The sequence below is a fragment of the Oncorhynchus mykiss genome, chromosome 13, assembly GCF_013265735.2.
Source record: "Oncorhynchus mykiss isolate Arlee chromosome 13, USDA_OmykA_1.1, whole genome shotgun sequence".
Taxonomy (NCBI): Eukaryota; Metazoa; Chordata; class Actinopteri; order Salmoniformes; family Salmonidae; genus Oncorhynchus; species Oncorhynchus mykiss.
In genome coordinates, this window is record NC_048577.1 from 19,308,693 (window position 1) to 19,332,978 (window position 24,286).

The 24,286-nt window shown below is 46.2% G+C and overlaps 1 protein-coding gene across 5 annotated transcripts in view; it reads right to left on the reverse strand.

Annotated features, from left to right (window-relative positions):
- Positions 1–24,276, reverse strand: part of LOC110485824 (rhomboid-related protein 3) — a 55,113-nt gene extending 30,837 nt beyond the window's left edge. The window contains exons 1-3 of one of the 5 annotated variants that reach the window (XM_036940500.1): positions 23,947–24,276; positions 23,089–23,769; positions 22,519–22,542 (exon numbers count right to left, since the gene is read on the reverse strand). In XM_036940500.1, the coding sequence (XP_036796395.1) occupies positions 22,519–22,542; positions 23,089–23,208 (144 nt within the window). In that variant the 5' untranslated portion in view covers positions 23,209–23,769; positions 23,947–24,276. Of the gene's footprint in view, positions 1–22,518; positions 22,543–23,088 lie in introns of all 5 variants that reach the window. The other 4 variants (XM_021557014.2, XM_021557017.2, XM_021557016.2 and 1 more) reach the window with 4 other exon arrangements.
- Positions 24,277–24,286: the final 10 nt, after the last annotated feature.

A 24,286-nucleotide genomic window follows, 5' to 3' on the forward strand; every position in this document is an offset into this window, starting at 1 on the left:
AGAGTCTACGGCGGCACACTGACATCTACAATGACTAAAGTAAGAACTTTCTGAGGTAAGAATATGCTTTTTCTTTAGGGAAGGAGAATGTTTTTTCATAAAGAGATTTAGACAATGTTGCAACTATTTTGGTCTACCAAGTATAAAGCAACGTGTGGAAACCACAGCAATGCTACTTAAGACTTTCTCATACTGCAGGTGGGAGGTTATACAAAGATATGGGAGAGCGCAAGACTTCTTTCCATTCTCTCACCCGGACAGCATGAAAAACCCACCATCCAAACATCCCATCCACCAACCCTTTCCAAGATCCCCACCTAGCCCCCACCCACCCCCTCCATTCTAAAACACCTCATGATTTCTACTAAGGGTGTTAGTAGAAAAAAGGTGTTATCCAGAACCTAAAAAGGTTGTTCGGTTGTCCCCATAACAGAGCCTTTTAAAGAGACCTTTTTGGTTCCAGGTAGAACCCTTTTGGTTCCAGATAGAACTCTTTTGGGGTCCATGTAAAAACCCTTTCCACAGAGGGTTCTACCTGGAAACAAAAAAGGTCCTCACATGAGGACAGCTGAAGAATCCTCTTTGGAACCCTTTTTTCTAAGAGTGTAGCCTACATATTTAACGAGTGGTTACTCTGAGTCTTCCCTCTCTCTCCTCCTCTGCCTTTTCTCTTCTACATCAAAGGAAAGTGGTTTTGGGTCCACTCTCCTTCTGCCATAATCATCTCTTCACACAATGAGTGGGAAAATAACAAAGTTAAAGTGCCCACCCTTCAGCACTTTTCTGTCTTTGACTGGGGTTCTGGGGTACAATGGAATAATTGTCGCGAGAGAGAGAGAGAGAGAGAGAGAGAGAGGAAAGGACAGTGTGTGTGGGAGACAAGGATTTTCTGTCTAATGAACATGGGTTAATTTAATGGAAGAGGACTGAGTCTAGGACCTGTCGTGTGGGAAATGTCATGTCAAACTGTTAGCACACCAGATGGAAGAAAACGGAGTAAAACATGGAGGGACCACATGGGGTTGTTTTGCTACGATGTGCTTTAATGAACACGACCCAGGAGAAGGATACAGTGTCTGACACTATAGCCCACCAATCTCCTTCCCCCTTCAGTATTCTATCCATTCCTACCGGCCCCTGATGAAAGGAGGAGAGACAGACAGACCGTCCCCTGCTACAAACACACAGCATCATGATCTTCTTTATTGCCTGGCTGGATGGGAAGTGAATAGAGATAGATTAGCCTGGCCTGGTGATTGCTTTCTCTCTCCAGGTGAACTCATTCACTCTCTTCCCTCTTTCATTTGAATCTCTTTAAAAGCACAAAAAGGCTGATAGGATTCATAACTCTGCATACAGTCCAATTTACTGGCTGAAATGGTTTTTCAGACCATGCACCTGTGATCTTTCTCTTTCCTCTCAGAGCTGTACAAGGGTAGTACATCGGTTGATTAGCTTGGTCCTAGATCTGTTTGTGTCGTTATGCCTGATGATCATATATTAGTTGGCAAGACCGCAGAAACAGATCTTGGATCAGGCTAGAGGTTTTTGGGTAGTCCCGTTTTGGGTTATGCTGCTAGCGGAGGGGGTGAGTGATGTGCCTTTCTGTCTGGGGTAATGGATGCTGGCTGGGTGCGTGTCGCCTCGCCCAGTTGGTCTTTTAGCAGTGGGCTGTCTGTGTGTGTGTGTGTGTGTGTGTGTGTGTGTGTGTCGGACTGACAGCATTTTAGGGTCTTTCATTCATCAGATCACTCTCATCAGGCTCCAGGCTTGCCGCCACAAATTAGCACAGCCTGTCGCACCCCGCCACCCGAAGTGTGTAACCTAGCAACACTGCCATGTTACTTGAACATGTGATAACTTCACCCTGAGGGACAGATCACAGCCAGGTACAAGTCCCTCCCTATGGAGAGAGGTTGCGATGTCAGAGTCTCTGGTATTGCACTACTCTCTGGCTGTTACGTAGCCTAGCGGTTAAGAGCGTTGGGCCAGTAACCGAAAGGTCGTTGATTCGAACCCCCAAGGAAAGTAGGTGGGAAAAAAATGCCGATGTGCCCTTGAACAAGGCACTTAACCCTAATTGCTCCTGTACGTCGCTCTGGATAAGAGCATCTGCTTAAAGAATAACATTAAAATGTCAAATGTAATGTCCCTGAAACACTCCCAAATCTTGGTCTTCCTCGAACCCTGAACCACACTCATATCACACTTATAGCTGAACAAGTCATGCCCTCTGATCCAATCACATCTAAAACGACATCATCGCCTGGCTGTAATCATCTAGTGTAGCTGGGTCCATCCACTATTTCCAACCAGCAGCACCAACCTGTACATCTAAAGGCAGCCAAGATCTATTACTGGGAGTGAGACGACATTTCGCCCACTCCTTGTCGTCCTCCTCCTCCTCCTCTCAAAACCCTGACTGCACCAAGACTTAATTACCGTCTTATTGCACTGAGACATGTCCCTGGTTCAATTACGGGGGCTGAGGCCTTAAACAATACACACACACACACACACACACACACACACAGGCACACACAAACATCATAATGGCTGAAGGCCTAGTGTAAAATGGAGTACAGTAGTATCAAAAGGCTTAGACAAATGCTGCTCTGTAGCAACAACACAAAACAAAGAGGCTGGGGGCTGAAATGTAACAAATTCCTGCCTGGCTGTTAGCTGGGCGCTAGAGGCCGGTGTGTGTGTGTGTGTGTCTAAAAATTGGGGTACCACAGAGGGGGAACAGAGAGAAAGGAGGGCTCCTGTCGTAACAGGGATTAACACAGCAGACAGCTGGGTGAGTGGTCCTCCGCAGGTTCCCTAGCATGTGGGCAAATTCACAGTTTACCCCCCAGTCGCCTGAGTCTGAAAGGAGTGTGTGGAATATGCACACATACACGTGATGACTGATTCATACACACACACACACACACACACACACACACACACGCATACATGCCAGGAGACACAAATTCAGTCTTGGTGAAACACACCCACACACACACACAAAAGAAAAGTTGTAGAAGAAGAGAGGGTGATGGAGAGTCCATGTTGTTCAGACACAGGGCATGGGCAGGTCAGCACAGAGACAAAGACAGGAGGCCATAAAACTCTTCAAACAAATCTCCACATAACATTGGGGTGAGAAACCCTCATTACCAGCAGGCCAAGCCCTCATTTACAGCAACCACCGTCAGAGGCCATTTGGAGGCCATTCCGAGAACGAGGGAACAAAAAGAGGGAGAAACATTTATTTTTGGAGCCTTGTCTGTCTGTTTTTCTCTCTATTCAGTCCTTCTTTCTCGGGGGCGCCCTAAACTGACCCCTTTTATTGAGGGGGCGGCGGCTCCATTCACCATAGAGATTTATGGTCTTTAATGGGGAAATGGACCCGGCCCGGGGCTGCCCTCAGGGGGGCCTGATTTAAATTCTACAAAAATGTAGGAGAAGGTTTGGAATTGGGATTGGGGGGAGGGAGGTGGAGATCGGGGTGGGTGGGGTGGGGTCCTCTGTCTGTGACATTTTCAAGGTTGCCATCTGGGCAGGGAGTGGGAGCCTTCAACTGTCCGTCAACATCTCAAGCAACACTGCCCCCCCCCCCCCCCGGATAAAGCCGCAGCGGAGGAGAAAGGGAAAACAACATCAACTGGGGGAAACAGATGCCATCTATCACAGCCCTGGTGGTGGTGACTGCTTGTCCACCTGGGGCTTTTTCTCAACCCATAACAATAAGCCAGTCAGTCAGTCTCCTGATCTGTGGTGGCCTGGTTGAGAGCCCTGCTGCGGTGTGGATCACCCTCTATTTCATAATCCTATTACCATAATCCCAAAAGGTCAGGGAGCACAGAGCACTTTCTCCTTCTCTCTCCCACCAGAACACCTCTCCTTTAAAAGGTAAAAGGGAGCAAAACTTTGGCCCAGAGGTTTAAAAAAAACTTACAGAAAGGCAACTTAAAGGGGAGAAAAGTTGGAGTATGCTAATGGTTCTAACCGCCATGGGGCTCAGCAGAGTTATGACCTATAGACAACCACCAGAACGGCTGAAGGTCTCCACAGCTAGCCTGCCAGAGGTCACTGTGGGCTATAGCAGCATGAGGTTCAACCCCCTTAGCCTCTCATATTGAGACCCAGGAATTTCATAAAAGTCCAAGATAAATGATGATCTTCGTGACTGGTTTCATTTTCTCACAGATACATTGGGAGGAAGCTGAGGATAAAATGAGAAGATGAGTGCCACAACCCTGAAATGAAAGACGGCCTTGTGCCCAAACTTTCAAATTGAGGACATATATCTGTCGGGCTTTTCCCACAAAAAACACTTTTCTATTATGTAAAAGGCAAGAGCACAATGTCCAAGCAACACGTAAGGCATCCCTTCATCTGTAGCATTGGTGTGAAAGATCCTTTTGGCAGACACATTCTCCTCAAAACGTCATAATCAAACTGTCACGGTAGACCTAAAATATTCAAACTATCATAGAAGCGAAGACCACAAAACTTTATATCAGACCTCATATTCAAACTCATAGACACTTTCAAGGCAACTCCTTGACAGCAACCTTGATGAGACATTCCAGTTCTTATTATGTGACAACGTCCCAAATTGCACTCTTTTCCATAAAGTGTCGTATTTTTGACCATGGTCCATAGGCCTCTGGCTAAATAAAGTGCACTACGTACATACGTTGGTGCCTCTGCGGTAAAGCTAGTAAACCAGGAAGGAATCCACAGTTCCCAGGCTCTCAGATGCTTCCAATTACACGCTTACCAGGATGACAGCCTTGAGAAACAAGATTCTCTGGTCTGAAGAAACCAAGATTGAACTCTTTGGCCTGAATGCCAAGAGTCACGTCCGGAGGAAACCTGGCACCATCCCTACGGTGAAGCATGGTGGTGGCTGTGGGGATGTTTTTAAGAGGCAGGGAGACTAGTCAGGATCGAGGGAAAGATGAACGGAGCAAAGTATAGAGAGATCCTTGATGCCCCAGAGCGCTCAGGACCTCAGGACTGAGGTGAAGGTTCAACTTCCAACAGGACAATGACCCTAAGCACACAGCCAAGATAACGCAGGACTGGCTTTGGGACAAGTCTCTGAATGTCCTTGAGTGGCCCAGCCAGAGCCCGGACTTGAACCTGTTCAAACATCTCTGGAGGGACCTGGAAATAGCTGTGCAGCAACACTCCCCATCCAACCTGACAGAGCTTGAGAGGATCTGCAGAGACGAATGGGAGAAACTCCCCAAATACAGGTGTGCCAAGCTTGTAGCTTCATACCCAAGAAGACTCAAGGTTGTAATCGCTGCCAAAGGTGCTTCAACAAAGTACTGAGTAAAGGATCTGAATATTTATGTAAACATGATATATCTTTTTTTTTATTCGAAAAAATGTCTGAACATCTGTTTTGGATTTGTCATCATGGTGTATTGTGTGTAGAATGATGAGGGAAGAAAACAATTTAATCAATTTTAGAATAAGTCTGTAACGTAACAAAATCTGGAAAAAGTCGAGGGGTCTGAATACTTACATTTATGAACACAAACAAAATCGTCATGGAAACGTATTCCAGTGGGTGTACGGAGCAAGAAGGCAGCAACTGCCGTGTCAGAGGTCAGGGTCAATATGAATAAAACATGACCTCATAGAAAGACAACAGATGTGGTCAGTGATCTGCCTACAACTCAGGCTGAACAATGAAAATACTTTCAAGACATTTTTATCAGTTACACTCAGTGAGCAGTTAATGCCCTTTTGTTTGATAGGCCAGTGTAGAGCTCCTGCACGCAATGGTGCATGACCTCTGTACCATTAGAGACACCTTTCAGTCAAACCATGAGTCCCTGTGACAGACGAGCGCTCTGTCCAGGGGGTGTAGTTGTACATCAAGCTGCCTCACGCTAACAGAACGCTTCCACACCATCACACTGGAGTTGTGAATACTAAGCAATTCCTGTTGGTGGCTAGTTCACATCAGTGATGCGATGTGTAGAGAGAGAGGGGAAGAGAGGCACAGAGAGAGATAGAGACAGAGAGATGTAAGAGGAGACGGCCCGGCGGTCCACGTGAAAGCTAAGCACTGTCTGTCGATCACCTTGGGCATGTACTCAGCCGACGAGGTGACCATGACAAAACAAGAGGGGGGACTGAGACGGCTTCCCAGAATAACAGACCTGAGACCTCCACAATGCTCCAAGACTTTGCAGAGAATTCGAAAGAGAGAAAAGTCAATTCTGCTGTCAGTTGCCACTTTGCTTTTTCTACCAAGGTGAATGAACTGCGCACCAAGCAGAGGTATAAAGATATTCAGACAGCAACTCTTGGTAGGACAATGGAAGTTCAGTTAGAGGAGAGAAATAAACATGAGTAAGTATAGAATACGTTATTCTATTCTAAAAACTACAGTGTTCTATTACTATTAACTTCTCATGCTATATCTTTAGCTCCCCAGCAGATTAAAATGCTTCCCAAATGGCACCCTATTCCCTATATACTGCACTACTTTTGGCCAGGGTCCATTGGTGGTAATACACTATGTAGGGAATAGGGTGCCATTTGATAACTGTTTCTTCACTCCCATATGAAGAGGGAGGAGTTAGGGGACAGAAAAAATGCATTGGTTGCAATGAGAAAACGGATCTCTGCAATTATCACATAGGCTACAATGTAAGATGGCGCCGGAGGGTAGGGCTGCCGTCTTATTGGCTCTCAACCAACCACGCTATTTTGTTTGTCTTTTCTCGTTGTTCGTAACTTGCTTTGTACATAATGTTGCTGCTACCATCTCTTATGACCAAAAACAGCTTCTGAACATCAGAACAGGAATTACTCACCTAAAATTGGACAAGCAGTACTTCTTCAATAAGTCGGATGTGAGAGATTTTCTACGGACACCCGACCAGGCCCAGATCCTCGTGATTCGCTGGAAAAGGAAACGTCGGTTTCGCGGAAAGAGGTCGGGGTGCCTTGTGAGGATCAGGCGATGAATAGCTAATCTGCCCATTGCCTTCCGTTCTGCTAGCTAATGTTCAACCACTGGAACTTAAATTGTACGAACTGAAAGCACGTATATCCTACCAACGGGACATTAAAAACTGTAATATCTTATGTTTCATAAGTCGTGGCTGAACGATGACATTAAGAACATACAGCTAGCGGGTTATACACTATCAGCAGGACAGAACAGCAGCCTCTGGTAAGACACGGGGCGGGGGCCTATGCATTTATGTTAACAGCAGCTGGTGCACGATATTTAAGGAAGTCTCAAGGTTTTACTCGCCTGAAGTAGAGTATCTCATGATAAGCTGCAGAACACACTATATATCTAGAGAGTTTATCTGTATTTTTCGTAGCTGTCTACATACCACCACAGACCGAGGCTGGCACTAAAACACACTCAGTGAGCTGTATTCCGCCATAAGCGAACAGTAAAACGCTCATCCAGAGGCGGCGTTCCTAGTGGCCGGGAACTTTAATGCAGGGAAACTTAAATCAGTGTGACCTAATTTCTGTTAAATGTGCATCCAGAGTGGAAATAATTCTAGACCACCTTTACTCCACACACAGAGACGCATACAAAGCTCTCCCTCACCCACCATTTGGCAAATCTGACCACAACTCTATCCTCCTCTAGTCACTGTGCCACGACTTCCGCCGAAGTCGGGTCTTTTCCTTGTTCTGGTGGTCGGCTTGGCGGTCGGCGTCGCCATTCTTCTAGCCATCGTCGATCCACTTCATTTTCCATTTGTTTTGTCTTGTTTTTCCACACACCTGGTTTCAACTCCCTCATTTACTTGTTGTGTATTTAACCGTCTGTTCCCCCCCATGTCTTTGTGTGGGATTGTTTACTGTAGTGCTTGTGCACGTTCCCCGTGAGCGCACAACAGGTTATTTTTGTGCCCATTTATCTTGTTGTTCAGGATGCCGTTGGTTTTGCTTAATAAATCTCTGGTTATTACCCAGTTCTGCTCTCCTGCGCCTGACTTCTCTGCCACCAAATACGCACCCCGCCACACTGGCTTTATCAATAAGTGCATGGAGGATGTCGTCCCCACAGTGACTGTACGTACATACCCCAAACAGAAGCCATGGATTATACAGGCAACATTCACACTGAGCTAAAGGCTAGAGTTGCCGCTTTCAAGGAGCAGGACCCTAACCCGGAAGCTTATAAGAAATCCGGCTATGCCCGCCGACGAACCATTAAACAAGCAAAGCGTCAATACAGGAATAAGATCGAATCATACTACACCGGCTCTGACGCTCAGCGGATGTGGAGGGGTTGCAAACTATTACAGACTATACAGGGAAGCACAGCCAAGAGCTGTCCAGTGACATGTCCCTACCAGATGAGCTAAATAACTTCCATGCTCGCTTCGAGTCAAGTAACACTGACTCATGCATGAGAGCATCAGCTGTTCCGGACGACTGTGTGATCACGCTCACCGTAGCCGATGTGAGTAAGACCTTTAAACAGGTGAACATTTACAGACAGATTACCAGGACGTGTACTCCGAGCATGCGCTGACCAACTGGCAAGTGTCTTCACTGACATTTTCAACCTCTTCCTGTATGAGTCTGTAATACCAACATGTTTCAAGCAGAGCACCATAGTCCCTGTGCCCAAGAACACTAAGGTAACCTGCCTAACTGACTACCGACCTGTAGCACTCACTTCTGTAGCCATGAAATGCTTTGAAAGGCTGGTCATGGCTCACATCAACACCATTATCCCAGAAACCCTAGACCCACTCCAATTTCATACCGCACCAACAGATCCACAGATGATGCAATCTCTATTGCACTCCACACTGCCCTTTCCCACCTGGACAAAAGGAACATCTATGTGAGAATGCTATTCATTGACTATAGCTCAGCGTTCAACACCATAGTGACCTCAAAGCTCATCACTGAGCTAAGGACCCTGGGACTAAATACCTCCCTCTGCAACTGGATCCTGGACTTCCTGACGGACCACCCGCAGGTGGTAAGGGTAGGTAACAACACATACGCCACGCTGATCCTCAACACGGTAGCCCCTCAGGGGTGCATGCTCAGTCCTCTCCTGTACTCCCTGTTCACTCATGACTGCACAGCCAGGCACAACTCCAACACCATCATTAAGTTTACCCACCACTGTGACCTGTATGCTCTCGTTGGCTGGCCTTCGCTACATATTCGTCGCCAAACCCACTGGCTCCAGGTCATCTATAAGTCTTTGCTTGTTAAAGCCCCTCCTTATCTCAGCTCACTGGTCACCATAGCAACACCCGCCCGTAGCACGCACTCCAGCAGGTATATTTCACTGGTCATCCCCAAAGCCAACAGCTTCTTTGGCCACCTTTCCTTCCACTTCTCTGCTGCCAATGACTGGAAAGAATTGCAAGAATCACCAAAGCTGGAGAATTATATCTCCCTCACTAACTTTAAGCTTCAGCTGTCAGAGCAGCTTACCGATCACTGCACCTGTACACAGCCCATCTGTAAATAGCCCACCCAACTACCTCATCCCCATATTGTTATTTTTTTGCTATTTTGCACCCCAGTATCTCTACTTGAACATTATCATCTGCACAGCTATAACGCCAGTGTTAATGCTAATTGTAATTATTTCGCCACTATGGTCTATTTATGGCATTACCTCCCTAATCTTACTACATTTGCACACACTGTATATACATTTTTCTATTGTGATATTGACTGTACGTTTGTTAATCTCATGTGTAACACTGTGTTGTTATTTTTGTCACACTGCTTTGCTTTATCTTAGCCAGGTCGCAATTGTAAATGAGAACTTGTTCTCAACTGGCCTACCTGGTTAAATAAAGGTGAAATAAGGAAAAAAAAAAAAAAATATATATATATATATATATATATATATATATATATATATAGCCCCGCTATTGCTATTTACTGCTGCTCTTTAATTATTTGCTAGTCTTCTCTCTTACTTGTTTTTAAAAGGTATTTCTTAAAACTGCATTGTTGGTTAAGGGCTTGTAAGTAAGCATTTCACTCTAAAGTCTACACATTGTATTCTGCGCATGTGACAAATAACATTTGATGTGTCATCCAAAGCAGGAAATAGTGCTACTGAGGTAGAATACGGAAGATACAGACCAAGTGCGAGTCTCAGTCTAGGAGTGTTGAAAAAGAGTCAGTTTAGCCTTTTAGAGTGAGTTTGTGAGTGGGAGGAAAAAGGTTTGTGGGTGGGAGGAAAAAGGTTTGTGGGTGGGAGGAAAAAGGTTTGTGGGTGGGAGGAAAAAGGTTTGTGGGTGGGAGGAAAAAGGTTTGTGAGTGGAAGGAAAAGTTGCGGCAGGAAACGCCATTACCTTTGAATTGACTGTCACTCGTTTTATTTCATCTAAACCGTAAACTGTCCTCACTTCAACACTAGTGTCTAGGGAGACGATACACACCGTGAGGTGTTTTAAAGCGAACTGCTTCCTGGCCTGGTGAACACAAGGGAAGTATTCAGTTACACTGGTTTGAGGTTTAAATTAAAGGCATACACACAGAGTCTCACACACACACACACACACACACACACACAGGTTTAGGGTTTAAATGCATAATGCTGCATCGTCAATGTTACGCATTAACCCGTCAGAGAGAGAAACATCTGTAGAGGTTTTGTCTGCAGCCTCTGTTTATCCGTGTAGTCAATGTACCATCTGTCTCAATAAGGACGCAATTGTTCTACCGAGGGAGAAGAGTTTGATATTGGAAGATGTTGAGTTGTACACGCGGCACTAATGGGAAATGAGTGAGGATGGGAGATGGGAGACTGTTCACACACATATACACAAATCTGTCCACCACATGGATGGGTAAACACACTGTTTATTGTTGCAGAGTCAACAGTCCACCTGCATTGCTTCGGTGTTGAACCAGTAGGGTTTGTGGTGCAGGAATGTGTCACAGAGACAGATCCTCTCTGTGTGTGTGTGTGTGTGTGTGTGTGTGAATTCACTAGGCCAGTGGGCACCAAGGCATTCCTAGTTGATCACCTAACATTTCTGTAAAAAACAACAACGATAAAGCCTTGCCAAAGACAGTACAGTATGAAGATAGGCTAAAACTGCTTCTCCAATAGAAATCCCAGATCACACTTGTAGGCTAGCTGCAGAAACACGTTGTTGGGTCTAATGGTTGTCTAATGCCAAACTGCACATCCGCAAGCCATCAAATCAAAAAGGCACTCCTTTTTATAAAGTAGATGTTATAAAAAAATATATATATTTATTTTTACCCCAAATTGAGATATCCAATTGGTAGTTACAGTTTTGTCCGTACGTGAGTTGCAACGATAGGACTCGGGAGAGGCGAAGGTCGAGAGCCACGCGTCCTCGAAAACACGACCCTGCCAAGCCACACTGCTTCTTGACACACTGCTCGCTTAACCTGGAAGCCAGCCGCACCAATGTGTCGGAGGAAACACCGTCCAACTGGCGACCGTGTCAGCGTGCATGCTCCCGGGCCCGCCAGTTCCTAGAGCGCGATGGGACAAGGACATCCCGGACGACCCTGAGCCAATTGTGCGCCGCCTCATGGGTCTCCCGGTCGCAGCCGGCTGCGACACAGCCCGGGCTCAAACCCAAATCTGTAGTGATGCCTCTGGCACTGCTGAGCCACTCAGGAGGCCCTAAGTTGTTTTTGACAAAAATAAAAAAGGTGCCAGTTGTTCAGTTTTCAGTTCAGTTGTTGAGATTTCTAAACTTTTAAAACCATCACTAGAGAGAGACTGTCAACGAATACAGCAAAGAGCTGCTGTTTTTATGAGTATGTTCATGTTTAAGTTGTTATTCAGCACTGTCAACACTTTCTCCCTACTTCCACTAGCGCTACAACCAGCACTACAGCTGCAATGAATGAGTAGCAAAGTGTTTCCATAAGCTTACGTTGGTATTATTAGCAGCTTCCTGCGTGACTTTTTTAATATGAATGAATATTTCACTTTCTCTGGTCATCGGAGTAACAACGTTGGTGCATGAGGCAGAAATAATGCAGTGCGACTTGAGTTTCGCCATCAACGGAAGACTGTGTCCCCAGAGGGAGGGAGAGGAGGGACGGTGAGTCGGGTGAGGCTGCCTCACCGCTGCGTCCTCCCTCCCTTCAGACTAACCATCAGATGCAGCTCATCGGTCCAGTAAAAAAATAAGGAAATGATTATGCTCACCAGCTGTACCTCATAAGTAAAGCAACAATTATATTACCAGTGCGGTCATATTCCTAAACTGTTGTAATATCATTTCTAAACGGTCTGAGAAGAACATTGGCAGGAAGTGGCGGTTCTAGCTTGCATGCCTCCCTGGGCGACCCCCCCCCCCCGCCCAAAAGCACCATTCTGCACTGTAATTTTTATCCCGACATTTGGAACACAAGTAATCCTAACATTTAAAACTATATAAAATATACAAATACATACAAAAATAAGTATCATAAATATAATAAAGTAGTAACAAAGACAAATAGAAACCAATTGTAGTATATAAAAACAAGAAAAATCAATTTATTACACTATTACCCTATGGCTAACAAAAAACACACAAATAAACTAAATTGCACAAATCCTATATCACACAAATACACAAATAGAATAACATACTAAAGAAGAGAACCTGATTATTACACTATGGCACTTCAAACAAGAAACACAAACTAAATTGCACAGCTGCCATCTAAACCCTGACCTTTCTTGCCTTCCTTGATGCAAAGTCATCAATTACATCATCATAAGAAATCAGCCCAGCAATTGCATGGGCAATACTGATGACAACAAGGCCACTAAGGCGTTCCTGTCACATGGTGGACCTTTGAAAAGCTTCCCTCTGCTTCAGCTACGGTCACTGGATGAGGAAAACTAATTCTGAGAGCAGTCCACAAATTTATATACATTTCTGAGAGCTCCCTTTCATGTATCATTATCAGCAGATCAAGCAGGTTCATGGTCTTCGATGGCAAGTCAGGCAAGTTCTTCAGTTCCTGTGCAATCTCTCTGCCATCCAAGTCTGAGTGTTCTTTATAGTGCAGTGTCATACCTCACATTGTTCTGTCAGCTCCTCATTTGAGAGACTTTGGAAGGTTGACAGCACATTTTCCAATGTGGAAAAGGTTGCAGCATCAACAACGACATTGAAAAATGTCACCTCCAGCTTCTTCAGGGCATCACTCAAAGGTTCATCAAATGATTCGTATGAAAAGTGCCACTTTGTGGAACTCAGCCTTCTTTTGATGTAGAACGGCCTCTACATGCAAATATCCTTGGCTGGCGTTTGTGCGGTCATAAAGCCTGTTGCCCTGTAGCTACTGAGACCTCGCTCTGTCTTTCTGAGAAGACTGACTGCAACATCCACATGCACACTGGGAGACTGCATCAGCTTGCTCACATGTTGGATCTGGCTCAAGGTGTCGTACCACACCACTGTACAGATGCTGAAGCGCTACGATCCCACCTCCTCTGACAAGGACTGGGCCTCAATCTTTATCACAGGGTCTTTGGTTTGATCCCTCACCTCAATCAGTGCCTCTCTCACTGCTGCTGCCTGATACCTCAGTGGCTCGACACTCTTAACTTGGCTCTCCCACCTTGTCTCAGTCCACATCTTCAAAGTGACGTCCACGTGTTTTTTTCAGGATGGCCCATCTCTGTGTGGAGGCTGAGAACAAGGTGTACAGTTTGTGTAAGATGCCAAAGTAACCTGTGGCATCGACAGAACATTTAGCAGCATCAGCCACAACCAGGTTCAAAGTGTGACCCCCACATGGCTCCAATAGAGCTCTTGGATTCATTTCCAGGAGTCTGGCTTGGACACCTTTGTTTTTGCCTCTCATGTTGGATCCGTTATCACGAGACTGTCCGCTGCAGTCCTTAAAATGAATTTTTAGCTCCTCTAATCTTTTGAGAATCAGGGATTCCAAATGTTGGTCCGTGGACTCCTCTGCCTCCAAAACCCCCATCAAATGTTCCTTTATGTGTGGCTCCTCCTTCAGTGACAATTCTAATCACAACTGACAACTGTTCAGTGTGGCTGAGGTGCAATCTAGAATGATAGAGAATCATTTTGCCAGCTTGATGTCACTCACCGTTATTGAAATGACCTGGCTACTCAACAAATCAATGAGTTCATTCTGCATTTGGTTGCCAAGGTAGCTGGTGTAACTCGAGGTCCCTTTTTGGACACGGATCAAATCATGACTATATCAAATTGTGCCATCAATCCAACCTCTTTGAGGAAATTTCCATTTGATGGAGAGTAGTGTTTCTGTGTGTCTCCTTAGTGGCAGATTTCTAATTGCCAGAGACTACACAATAGCAGTCAGACGTGTCAACACCTCTCACATGTTGGATCTGGCTCAAGATGGCCCATCTCTCGTGATTATCAATTGTTTCCCCTTTTGTGAGTCTCATCGCCAGTTCTTTCCATGTTTTCATGCAGTTCTGGTGTTCTGGACTGATGCCGTATGAAGTCAGCAAAGAACTTGCATGTTTCCAGTCAGTCAGTCCTGAGCTTGCTAAATGAACTTTCTTCTTAGAAAAGAGTTTGCAGCAGAAGCAGAAGAGGCTGTTGTTTCTTTCAGAAAACACCGATCAACTACTAGGGATGTTTTTACCACTCACCAAGATCTTCCTGAAATACTGGTGGTGGCAACTTCTTCCATCACTCTCATTCCTTGGGAAAACAAAGTCAGGTGGTACGTCACTTGGTCCTCTGCAAACTAGTTGTGTCTGAATTGTGTCAGTCAGAACTGAAGGCCAGTCAGCAGTGTCACGACTTCCAACGAACGTGGCTCCCCTGCCTGTTCGGGCGGCGCTCTGCGGTCTACTAGCTGACCCCGATCCCCTTTTCCGTTTGTTATGTCTTATTGGTTGCACCCGTTTCTTATTTGAGTTTTGGTTCAGGACTATTTAGGCCCGTCTGCTTTTGTGCGGGCTTGTTTTCTGTTAGTCTAGGTTGGTTACGTGTTGTGTTCCCTGTCTGTTTGCGCCCAGTTTTGGGTTGGACACTTTTGTCTTCGCCTGTTGTTTTTGGCGTTACTTGTGGATACCGCAATAAAGTTTGGTTTCCCCCATTTTCCTCTGCTCTCTGCGCTTGACTCCGCCCCCACCACTCCTGGCTGCGTGACACAGTGGTTCATCCTCAGCAGCAGGATTTGGTGGGGATGCTGCTACAGGCATTTCTAATGGAGAGCACATGGGCATTAGTTTACACACGTTATTCACAGCATTTATAGTGATGGAACATCCCACATACATACCCAGTAATAATAAAATCCTTGTTACCTACAATATGTAAACTTAGAACTTTGCAAAAGGGAAATTATTTATTCTGTTTATGTTATGCAGGGATGCACACACACACGTGCCCGTGTGCCACAAACACACCTGAAGAATCCTGCTGGGGAGAAGTGGAAGCAAATGGGTCTTCATCCTCATCCTCAGGCTCAGACAACATTTGTGAAGACACCTGTATGGCTGAGGAGGTAGATGGCTCCTCATCCTGAGGCTCCGAGATCATTTCTGAAGAGGCCTATGTGGCTGAGGAGAAGAATGGCTCCTCATTCTGGCCAGTGCCAGAGGGTGCTCCAAAGTATTTCAGAAGGTCCCCTGAATTTGCATTAAAATACAGTATACAAATGCAACAAAATGTCTGCGAAACCACAGTATATATTCACAGTATTATGAATGATTTGTGGTTTATTTGGTAGCAATTCGCAGTGTGACTGATTTTACTAATGGCATTAGTACTGTACAAAGTTAGAGGTTTGCTATTTGATAGATTCCCCCGCGCTCCCTACCTCGGGCTTCCAGTGGGGAGACCTGAGGTCAACCTACCCCCGCCCACCTCCCCAACTCGTACTTCTGAGTGGGAGACCTCCCAGGCAGTAGCCTGCCTAGCTCAACTAGAATCAGGGCGCCCACTCCGACAAGGTTATTTGACCCACAGTCCCACGCGGTGACATGATATCATTGACGTGCAAATGAGCGATAGAAAATCTATTTTTTGTGTGGGCACCCCGTGCCGTGCCTGGCAAGATGCCGCACTGGTCGGCTGCCCATGTCGCCAATACCTAAATTTGCCAATGTTGGCAGGTCAATTAAAGCATAGCAAATATGCAGTGGTAATGTATTGGGCCTATAGCCTACTACAAACCTGATTGAACTGTTTTTAATTGGTTCATGGCGTACATTTTTTATGACGCGTTTAAAATCTAAATCTGATCTCCGCTTGCACTTTGACTCAGAAAGTGATCCTGGCTCAGAAAGTGATCCTGGCTCAGAAAGTGATCCTGGCTCAGAAAGTGATCCTGGCTCAGAAAGTGATCCTGGCTCAGAAAGTGATCCTGGCTCAGAAAGTGATCCTGGCTCAGAAAAGGTTGGTTACCACTGCACTACACCTTTGTCTTACCTAAACCCCAGTATAACTGGTCCGGAACCCTGATACACACACTCCTACAAAACACACACTTTCACAAGAAACACACACAAACCCAATGAGTAAAACGTAGAAACTCCAACAACCACAAAGACCACAGAAAGACTTTGGCACAAAAGGCATGAAACCCACACATACTGGAGTCCCCTGGGCATTTAGAGCAGAGTGGTGGGTCCCTGCTAGGAGAGGACTCTCCCAGTATAGTATCCCCTGTAACCACAACCTGTGGGAAGGTATCACAGTTTCAGCCATAAGGAATGAATGGACCTTAGTGTCTATGATCCCAATAGATCTGAGTGACAAGCTGAAATAGGAGCCGTTTAGCACCTCCGCCCGCTCCCAAGTTCGGGGAATCTTGACACTGCAGGGTAGGTTCTACTACTGTACTCAGCCTATGGGCTAGACTGGGAGCTTTGAGTGACATGTAACTTGCTCCCACAGTCCGAGAGAAATGAAGAGGATTAACTTTCACTGAGCGTAATAACTCAAGTTAACAAAAAAGCCAGAGGATGTCACTAACAGGATGTCACCCCATCAGACCCCTGCAGTAACCTACTGAAGTGTGTGTAAACGTACTCAAGCGGCGGTGAACTTAAGAGAGCCTGTAAGTGGATGATGGGTAGTCTCCTCTCCTCAGCAATGTTATCCACTTCACTGTGGAAACCGAAGCCAAGTCGGCCGAAAAGCTAAACAGGGAGGGGGGGGGGGGGAGGACACAGGGTCTCTGCACTGACAGCTGGAGTGTCCCTACATCCACATATTCACACACAGAGTCAACCACTCTCCACAGAGGTACCACTCACTGGCATCGATTCCACCCCGCTGACTCCCTCTAACAGATTAACATATCGAAGACAAACACAGGGACATACCGTATGTGTACACAGTCACACACACATACACAAATAAATACACTTTAAACAAACATATGCTGTACACACACACAGGGGACCACCCTGCACCATGTGGGTAGAGCACGTAGCATTGAACCATCAAAAGACACACGTTCATTTGTGCTGCCATCTTTCATCTCTCCATGTGTACACACTGCAGTCCGCAGCCAATTATGACTGAAGCAGCAGCACATCTGTGTATCGACAGGCAGGGGAGGGGCTATTTATAGCGCAACATTAGAAGAGCTGCTCACAACTTACTGACTGGAACTCCCTTTCATTAGGGAAATAAGGAAATGTATTTAAAGCCTTTAGAGACTAGTAAGAGAGACGCAAACAGATTGGGTCTCTAAGTAAAAAGATAGACTATAGCCAACATGTAGAGCTTTACATATAGACTGATCTATCTCTCGGATGAAAACCTCAACACTGAGAGAACAGTGGTTCGGGAGGGGCAGAGAGGAGGTATGGTAAACCAGCATCAACACACACAGATGCACGTTTGGGGAACTAACAGGAAGTAAACAGCGAAATGCTGAGAGAAATGGGATGAGAAATGGGATGAGAGAGGACGTACGGCAAACCCTACAATCAGACCAGGGCCACCATTTTGGCTCAAACCCAATTAGTGCCAATTACCTGGACTGTTGACAATCAACCCTCTGGGTCATGACAATGGAGAGGAGAGGAACGAGAGGATTGAGAGGCTGGCAGCTGGACCATGTGGGGACCGAGGGAGTGGAGCTAAACAAAAGATTTCTGAAATGATGGCTGCCTGCCTTCCTATTCTGTCAATGGCAGCCACTTCACATGCTCATTGACACATACAACAGCATGAGATAAAGAGCCCAGATTGAGAGGCATGCACACACACACACACACTAAGAACAACTGGGTCGGCCTGCCGGGTGGCGCAGTGGTCCAGGGCACTGTATCACAGTGCTAGTTGTGCCACCAGAGACTCTGGGTTCGCGCCCTGGCTCTGTCGCAGCCGGCCGCGACCGGTAGGTTCGTGGGGTGAGGCACAATTGGCCTAGCGTCGTCCGGGTTGGGCCGGTAGGGATATTCTTGTCTCATCGCGCACTAGCGACTCCTGTGGTGGGCCGGGCGCAGTGCACGCTAACCAGGTCGCCAGGTGCACAGTGTTTCCTCCGACACATTGGTGTTAAGAAGCAGTGCGGCTTGGTTGGGTTGTGTTTCGGAGGAAGCATGGCTTTCGACCTTCGTCTCTCCCGAGCCCGTACGGGAGATAGTAACTACTAACAATTGGATACCACGAAAATGGGGTAAAATTCTTTAAATAAATCAAAAGAACAAGTGGGTCCCCACTCCGATCAAAGAGCATTTGACTGGTTCCTGTCCCCAGTTCACTGTAGCGTGTAATGTGACAGGATTCTGGTCAAAACAACTGGATGTGTGTACACCAGTGTAGGCTGGTGGAAACCATGTGTTCAATTAATGTATTTGATACCATTCCAGCCATTCCGCTCCAGCCATTACCAAATACCCCGTCCTCCCAAATTAAGGTGCCACCAACCTCCTGTGGTGTACACTGTGTGCCATGTGAATAAGTCTTAATCCCCATAATTCCCTCTGTTCTGGACGGGTGCCTGTTGGCGTCCTAACAGGTCAGAGGCAGGCAGCGCAGGATTGTGTGTGTACAGTACAGTGGCACACGTCAACACAAAGGGCGCAGTGTGGGGACGACTGGCCATTGTGGGGACACACAGGGAAGGCAGATGGGGGTAATAACTGGGAATGGGGCCTTGCAGAACAAGTGTTATCGCACAACACTTCTTCAACACAGGTTCTCCCTGTTACCAGTCAATGGTTCAGTCACAGTCTGTACCATAGAAATATCTGTAGATAGGGCTGGGAACGGTTCTATAGATTATATTTCTATGGTATGTACTCTGTGACTCAAATAAGAGGGTGTTAAGAGCTTGTGTTTAAGTCATTCAGTATACGGACTTAATATTCCACATCGGGTGCTGACTTCATCTGGGCACTTCCATGGGAAGGTAAGAGGGAGTGTGACTAATGGAGACATTCCCATCCCAGATAATGGCTGAGTGTGTACACAGTCTGGGTTGTACACAGCAATCTGACAGCGCAACAAGCAAGAAACACAATAAGCTCCTTCTCCACCAACCACTAAGGAAACTGGATGAGGTGACGCAACAAATATCCGCTATTACATTTGTAATGCAAACTGCCTTACAGTCATAAAAACAAAAACTAAATATCCCTTGGGTCATCTTTCAAGGGAAAACACCAAGATGTTTGTTTCATTTTTCCTGCTCCATCCTATTTATAACAACAAGCCCTTAATACATTCCTAGTTACATCGGTCCAATCCTGGAAAACAAGCTGAAAATCTGTGAGGGCAAGACAAATACTCAGACTGTTTCCTCTTGAGTGGTTTCACCATCATCACTAATCAGGCTAGTAGTGTGTGTGTGTGTGGTAGTAGTCCCCATTCCCTAGTATGTTTAGAGATCTTAGATGGGTAACACAAATCAGAGCTATCGTAGGTTTATTATCTTATTTCCTGGTTGAAGAGAAAGCACTTTCACTGCAACAAAGCCCTCTCAGGGGACAGTGTGGGTACTGAACAGAGCACACAGCACTTTGATTAAAACACCAGCCTGGGAGACATTTAGGTATGTGTCCCTCCCAAATGGTGCACTACCCATAGGGTTCTGGTCTAAAGTAGTGTACTACATAGGGAATATGGAGTCATTTGGGACAGATCCTAGAAAGAGGCGTTGGCACATGGGCCAGCTAAACAATCTGGGTGATGTGGATGGACAGTTTGTGCTCTCAAGATGACAAGGCAGAGCATTATGGGAAATGGTATACCTGTCTCAAATGACCTGTGACCCAAACTGTTCCCTATTCCCTAAATAGTGCACAACTTTTGAACATGGCTCTGTTCAAGATTAGTCCACCATATAGGAAATACGGTGCTATTTGGGGCACAAACTTTGCCATTTATGAACTAAACATCCATCTAGCAAGGCCTATTCCTCCATTTATGAGCTCAACATCCAACGAGCAGGGCCTATTCCTCCATTTATGAGCTCAACATCCAACGAGCAGGGCCTATTCCTCCATTTATGAGCTCAACATCCAACGAGCAGGGCCTATTCCTCCATGTATGAGCTAAACATCCAACGAGCAGGGCCTATTCCTCCATGTATGAGCTAAACATCCAACGAGCAGGGCCTATTCCTCCATTTATGAGCTAAACATCCAACGAGCAAAGCCTATTCCTCCATTTATGAGCTAAACATCAACGAGCAAAGCCTATTCCTCCATTTATGAGCTAAACATCCAACGAGCAGGGCCTATTCCTCCATTTATGAGCTAAACATCCAACGAGCAGGGCCTATTCCTCCATTTATGAGCTAAACATCAACAAGCAAAGCCTATTCCTCCATTTATGAGCTAAACATCCAATGAGCAGGGCCTATTCCTCCATTTATGAGCTAAACATCAACGAGCAAAGCCTATTCCTCCATTTATGAGCTAAACATCCAACGAGCAAAGCCTATTCCTCCATTTATGAGCTAAACATCCAACGAGCAAAGCCTATTCCTCCATTTATGAGCTAAACATCCAACGAGCAGGGCCTATTCCTCCATTTATGAGCTAAACATCCAACGAGCAAAGCCTATTCCTCCATTTATGAGCTAAACATCCAATGAGCAGGGCCTATTCCTCCATTTATGAGCTAAACATCAACGAGCAAAGCCTATTCCTCCATTTATGAGCTAAACATCCAACGAGCAAAGCCTATTCCTCCATTTATGAGCTAAACATCCAACGAGCAAAGCCTATTCCTCCATTTATGAGCTAAACATCCAACGAGCAGGGCCTATTCCTCCATTTATGAGCTAAACATCCAACGAGCAAAGCCTATTCCTCCATTTATGAGCTAAACATCCAATGAGCAGGGCCTATTCCTCCATTTATGAGCTAAACATCCAACGAGCAGGGCCTATTCCTCCATTTATGGACGTCCAACTATTCCTTTTATTTCAGTCATCCAATGGTTGCCAGTAAAAATCCCAATTTCTGGTCCACCATCCACCCTATAATGTATCTTCCTTAGTGTCCACTGTGAGGAGCTGAGTGACCCTAAAGGTCAACATTTCCAATGTATGACAAATGGAAGGGGTCATTTAAGAGGTGGACGGGGGGAGGGAATAAAAGAGTGAAAGGGCATTTGTAGCTGCCAGACTGGACAGCAACCCCTTCTATAGGCTATATTTGGTTCGCCCCCCTCCCATCTAGTCTGAAGGCCACTTGAGAAATTCAAAGCGAGGCCACGCCGCATAAAGGGAGTGGATTGAGAGGCCCGCTTAATGCCTGTCCACAATGTCTACCTACCCCCCCCCCCCACACACACACACACACACACACACACACACCAAAGACCCCCACCCCTTTTTCCCGTAATCCCATGAGTCCCCGGCCAGTCCTCCCAGAGCCTGAAAGAGCGAGCCTGACACGAGTCTCTGACTCCCCCCCCCTGTCCCCCTCCCTAAACCCATTATACTTCCTTTGTCCCCCGGAGGGACCAGGAGTGAGTGTAGGGCCCGTCGGCCGGGCTGGAGCAGGCAGGTGTTGAGGCAGCTCCAGTGGGATGGAGTGGTGGGAGAGGGGGTGTGCGAGTCAGGGGGGGGGTCTGGTTCTCCATCTGTCAGGACAACCTGATGGCCTAGCATAACACACACCCACCTCTTGTTTGTCGCTGACATGACAGCCCACAGGGCCACAGGCGGAGCAACGGCAACTGTAACCAGGATTATGTATTGCTCTAAATGCATTTGGGAGGGTCGATGTCAGGAGGAGGGACACACCCACCACAACCTGCTTGGTTCTTTTATCTGGCTCTCCATCAAGGGCTCAACTCACCACCACAGGAATGACAGGAGTTAGACATTATAATAATGGCAAGGATAGTTGACTTGTTATTCTATGAGTATTGGGGCGAAGATTAAGCACAGCTCATAAATCACAGTTGTAGTACTAAACACGGCAGTAATAAAAGCACGTGCTTAACTTGTAACAAGTTACAAAGTTAGGACAGCAAACAGTTTCTCACATAAAAAGGCAGGTAAGTTGACACCCTTCATGAGTGCCCATGCAACAGAGAGAGTCTGTAACACAACGACGATACATACCTTGTCGAACAGAGATTTCCATTGCTGAGATGGGAAAGAGGAAAGGAGCGGGTAGGGAAAGAGAGAGAGAAAAGAGGAAAGAAAAGGTTTCAGAGAGAAAGGTGCCATTTAACAGATAGACACGCCTGTCATTAAGGAGTGATGTCAGCAGGTAGCCTACAATGGCTTTCCTTCATTCAATGAATCAATATCATTGGACAATTGAGGACATCATCGGTTATGTATGGTAGTAGCCATGCTACGTCTGCTCGGGTTAGCTGTAATGAACACATATAGCCAATGGATTGTTGACTGTGATGATATAATGACTATGGTCTATGAAGCTCTCTGAGAATGGTCGCTGGCATAGTAATATTCATAGCTTACAACCATAACACAACAGTATGATATAGTTCTGACATAACATAGGCCATCATTGTAAATAAAAATGAGTTATTTGAATTGTCTAGTTAAATAAAAAATACACGCTAGTGTAGAATACACCGTGGGAAAAAGGTGTCTTTAGGGCGATCTGTATTAGGATGAAATTGAAAAACGCTGATGACAATATGAATATGGCTCAAGACTTACGTCCTCTGTGGCCACGGGAAGGACATCGATACTCTCCAGCACTTCTATCTCGTCTCCCTCCGCGTTCGCTGCCACTGCTGGAGAGGAATGCACCGGCACGTCCCGAGACGCGTCCGGCATCGTCAGGCTGCCCCCCTCTCAATCCTCTACTGGGCGATTAAAATCCTTACCGACAAACAATATCCATTCTCTGCTATTTGAGCCACATTACGCACATAATCCATATTAGAGAAATCCCAAGCGAGGCTAATCAACGCAGGTGTCTCAAACACAATTGGGTATACTTATTCCAACCCTGGTCCTCTGAGGCTATTTGGAAAAATATATTAGCCCACGAAATAACATCTATCCTCCGTTTGTTCACAAGCTCATTGAAGAGAAAAGATATGTTCAATAGATCCACGCACAGAGAAAAAGTTGAGTGCCGAGTTGGGTGTCCGTAGAGTGCACATCTGCGTCTCGCCACTCCGATCGACAGTGTGTGTGTAACAACTGAATTGGATGTGTGTGGCCACCAAGTCCTTCTCCTATTTCATACGACAGCCCACCTGCAAGTCAGTCCAGCTCTCTGTGGACAGACACGGCATTTTTCACTCCGGAAGTACTGAATTCTCCTTGGGACGGACAGGCAGGCAACTATCCAAGTTGACAGCAGTGATTGTTCATTCCAATGTGACTCACCTGAAAATGAAATAGAATAGAGGTGTGTGTGGCGATAATGAAAGCAATTGGTTACTCACTTCAAGCATAGTTGTAAAAAAACCCAGCACAAAACAGCATATAATGCTATTCAGTCTACTGCGCAAAAAGCAGCATGCGTAGCCTAAATGTCATGCCATTCGGTCACTGAACACTCACTCAAAACATGTCGAGTCGACAGTCCAAAAGTCGCGCAAGTGTAAATTCAGGTGCGTCATTGTACTCTCGCAGTTGTTTTCAGCGACGCAGATCAGCCAGCTGCCGAACTCCGCTGTCTCACAGTCAGCAGCCTCTAGGAACACACTGACTCTGCTCCCCGAGTTGGATCGCGACCAGCCTGCACTCTGGCACTGTTCAAGCCGGAAGGCAGGCAGGCAATTAGCTTCGGCTCTGTTGTACTACCACATGCGTGCCTCTGGCGCAGGGAAATATGGATGTTTGGCTGCGAGGTGAGAACACCACACACAGAAGGCTTCGAGGAACCCCGGTTCACACCAGC